The sequence below is a fragment of the Protobothrops mucrosquamatus genome, unplaced genomic scaffold, assembly GCF_001527695.2.
Source record: "Protobothrops mucrosquamatus isolate PMUCROS unplaced genomic scaffold, P.Mucros_1.0 scaffold1529, whole genome shotgun sequence".
NCBI classification, from domain to species: Eukaryota; Metazoa; Chordata; class Lepidosauria; order Squamata; family Viperidae; genus Protobothrops; species Protobothrops mucrosquamatus.
The window spans coordinates 164,294-168,457 of record NW_015387701.1 but is presented as its reverse complement, the minus strand read 5'-3'; the positions used below and the strand labels follow the sequence as shown (position 1 = coordinate 168,457).

Genomic DNA, 4,164 nt, shown 5'->3' with positions numbered 1-4,164 from the left:
TCAGGAACCTCTCAGGGTCCATCAGGCGCCTGGGACGAAACCATCTACGCGGTTCCGTCTCCCTGCGGCGGGGGGGGAGCGGTCCGGAAGTCCATCTTCAGGAGTAAATGATCTGACCATGACAGAGGCTCAGTAGTTACCTCCCCTGTTTCCAGATCATTTTGCCACTGGCCGGAGACAAAAATTAGATCCAGTGTGTGTCCTCCTATGTGAGTGGGGGCATGTACTAATTGCGTCAAGTCCAAGGCCATCATGGAAGCCAAGAACTCCTGAGCTGCCGCCGACGCCTCGCCCACTGATGGCAGATTGAAATGTTCAAAGTGACTGTTCAAAGATATAACGGTAGTGAAAAAAGTGACGTATGACTGTTTTTCACACTTACAACCGTTGCGGCATCCCCGTGGTCTCATGATCAAAATTCAAAATAACTTTTACTGAGAGAAAGTGGTTGCAGGAAAGTCGGGTGAAGTCTGAAGATCCCGCACTAAGCACAAAGCTATTGTCATGGTTCTGACAAATGAAACTCTTCAAAGTACTTCAAGACATTGTTTACCTTAAAGAATCTTTGTTTGAGTAGCATAGCTTCGGCACATACGTGGTCGAAGCCGAAATCTGAATTCCCCTCCCCTGAGCGCATAGTATCAAAGCACAATTCACCCCCCTAATTTACAGTCATACATTCTCCAATTAGTTTGAATTGCAAGCTTTCCCTCCCATTCTCCAACCCCGCCATTTCTTTATCATCTCTTATTTCAAAGGCCCCTGAATTGTTATGTCTAACTAACTCCCATCACAATCCTCCTCCTCCCCCAGTATCATCTAAGAGTAAAGCATAGGAAAGAAAAAGGCTGCATCTCTCTATGTCGTCAAAGCAAGAACCTCCGATGTTAGCAGCATTGACAGCTATTCTTTCATTTCCCCCAAGTCCCAACCCCTGACCAGTCCACCGGCAGGCAATATGAAGATGTTTTGAGAATGCTGAGGTGCTAGACAGATAGCAAGTCATTCTCAGGGCATGACGGCCTTGGAACCAGGCTGGAACTGGCTGGGAGGAAGTCTGCTTCGTCTCCGAAGACAACTCCCCCTCCCTAATTCCCAAGCGTTACAGCAAAGCGAAAGCATCCAAACGTGCAACTGTTTCTGCCCCCCCCTGCAACAGAATGGCAGGACACGAAGGTGGACCTGACACTCATTGTTGTGTCCTGAGCCTGCAGGAACTGACTGCAGGCTCAGAGTTGTTGCAAATGGTCCTGGGCAATCCCAAAAGCTGCCCGGGACCAGACAGAGTGGCGCCTGTCTTGTGCGCATGCGCAAGGCATGGAAAAGGCTAAATTCCTATTGGTTCACGCTGTCCAGGTTTCAGGCACTATAAAAGGCCTGCGTGCCTTTTGTTTTTCGCTTGGAGTTGGAGAAAGAAATAAAGAGCTTATTTTCACCATGCGTCTTCGTCAATTGCTTGCGAACTGAAAACACAACACTTATATTGATGATGGTTGGAGTGTCCTGGAGTCATGTGATCTCCTTTTGCGACCTTCTGACAAGCAAGGGAGCCAGATTCACTTACCAACCACGTTACCAAGTTAGCAACTGCAGTGATTCACTTAACAACTGTGGCAAGCAAGGTCCTAAAACGGGGCAAAACTCACTTAGCAAATGTCTCAGCAATGGCTCAGTTGTGGCTGTTAAATCAAGGACTACCTGTATGCGACAGTAGCCATGTGGTTAGGTACCTTTGATTGTCCATCAGGGGTCTCATAACTCAACAGATACCCCTCAGGGGAAGCCCTGGGGGGTGACCAGATGAGATGCGCACTGCGAGGTGAAATTTCTGTAGCATGCAGGTCCCGGGGCCCATCTGCTCCTGCAGGAGGAAGAAGATGAGGATTAACAAAAAAAAAAATGAACTAAATTGCACAATAATGAATTTAATTCTACCTTGCGCTATAGAGGAGCAGAGAAAAATCTATGAGTTCTTTTGGGAAATGAAGCCCAAGGGACATTTTGCCCAACGTTTCAAAAATAATAATAATTCTGGTTTAACCAGCCCCGGCTTACAGCATTGCGTGAACTCTGCTGCCTCGTTCGTCTTCAAGCACCTGGCATTCGTGTGGTATATATTTCCTTCCAAGATGGCTCAATTTTTAGCCAAAATGAAATTTGATTCCTGAAATTCACTCGTGTTAAAATCAGGTTATGAATGTAGAAAACTTCCTTGAGTGTTCAGCTTCGTTATACATCAGCTTGATGTGTTACAAAGATATGGTAAAGTCAATGAGGAAGCCAGCATGGAAGCTCACAAATTACAATCAATCAATCAGAATAGAGCTGGAAGAGACCTTGAAGGTCTTCTAGTCCAACCTCCTGCTCAAACAGGAGACCCTGTACCAGGGATAGGCAACCTTGGCTCTTTTATGACTCGTGGACTTCAACTCCCAGAATTCCTGAGGCAGCATGGCTCAGCTTGGAAACCTCTCCCTTTCCCCTCAGCATGGCTGGCTCAGGAATTCTGGGAGTTGAAGTCCACGGGTCATAAAAGAGCCAAGGGTTGCCTACCCCTGCCCTATACCATTTCAGACAAGTGGCTGTCCAGTCTCTTCTTAAAAACCTCCAGTGATGAAGCACCCACAACCTCTGAAGGCAAAGCTGTTCCACTGGTTGATTGTTCTCACTGTTAGGAAGTTTCTCCTTAATTCCAGGTTGCTTCTCTCCTTGATTAGTTTCCTATCCTTGTTTCTTGTCTTGCCTTCTGGTGCTTTGGAAAATAAATTGACCTCCTCCTCTTTGTGGCAGTCCCTCAGAAACTGGAATATTGCTATCATGTCACCGCTTCTTTTCTTTAGATTGGCCGTGCCCAATTCCTGCAATCGTTCTTCATATCTTTTTGTTTCCAGGCCCTTAATAATCTTAGTTCCTCTTCTTTGCCCTTTTTCCAAAGTCTCAACCTCCTTTTTGTAATGTGGTGACCAAAACTAGATGCAGCTATTCCAGGTATGGCCTTACTAAGGCTTTATAAAGCGGCACTAATACTTCGCATGATTTGGATTCTATGCCTCTTCTTATGCAACCAAGGATTGTATTAGCTGTTTTTGTGACATCACGTGACGTCTCATTTTAATAGTTGTGACCAAAAGGTCATAGAATTGGTTGCGGTCATGTGATGCATCGCTTACTGACCACGCCGCTTAATGATGGTATTTCTGGTCCCAGTTGTGATCGTAAGTCAAAGGCTGCTTTCAGACGTATATATATATATATTTTTTAGAAGCCATCCCTACTGACTCCACTCTTCACTCTGATTGATGGATTGACTGGTTAATTGAACATGCACCATCAAGTGTTGAGAGATAGCAACCACATAGATACATCTTTCCAGGAGGGGCTGTCCCCAACCTGGCCCTTCAGATCTGCCATTACCACTGAATGGAGTTCATCCACTCACTGTCATGGTTCCGACATGAAACTCTTCAAAGAACTTTGAGGCATTGTTTACCTTAAAGAATCTTTATTAGAGAAGCATAGCGTCAGCACTAACATAATCGAAGCCAAACATCTTAAAACAGCACCTTGGGACACCGTGTCATGGTCCCGACAGATGAAACTCTTCAAAAAACTTCAAGGCATTGTTTTCCTTAAAAAATCTTTATCCGAGTAGCATAGCATCGGTACGTACATAGGCCAAGCCAAAATCTGAATTCCCCTCCCCTGAGCACATAGTACCAAAGCACAATTCCCTCCTCCAATTGACAGTCATAAATCACATTCTCCAATTAGTTCGAAATGCAGGCTTTCCCTCCAGTTCTCCAGCCCGCCAATGCTTATCATCTCTTATTTCAATAACCTTGGTTCACACACTAGGTCCAGCATTGTTGTCTAGCTGAACTCTCATGCACATTCCTCCCCCCGGCATCATCTAGCTCTAGCTCCAAAAGTAAAACATAAGAAGAAAATGGTTGCCTCTCCAACTGTTGTCAAAGCAAAAACATCCGATGTTAGCAGCGTTGACACTCACCAGTAGTGAAAGTAGCGCTGATGGGAGAACTTCGGTTTCCTTCCTTTTCTCCATAGACATTGGCCCAATATTCCATGTCCCTTTGCAGCTCTGACAGCTGAAGTTGGACACGATTTCCTGGTACTGATTCAGAGACCTGTGAGCCTGGGGGGGGG

The 4,164-nt window shown here is 45.6% G+C and overlaps 1 protein-coding gene across 1 annotated transcript in view; it reads right to left on the bottom strand.

Moving 5' to 3' along the window:
- LOC107293206 (tenascin-X) overlaps positions 1–4,164 on the bottom strand; it is a gene marked incomplete at its 5' end in the record, with an annotated part of 98,895 nt that overhangs the window by 11,327 nt on the left and 83,404 nt on the right. Inside the window, 2 exons of the mRNA XM_015822347.1 lie at positions 1,731–1,861; positions 4,010–4,153. Of these exons, the coding sequence (XP_015677833.1) occupies positions 1,731–1,861; positions 4,010–4,153 (275 nt within the window). The remainder of the gene's footprint in view (positions 1–1,730; positions 1,862–4,009; positions 4,154–4,164) is intronic.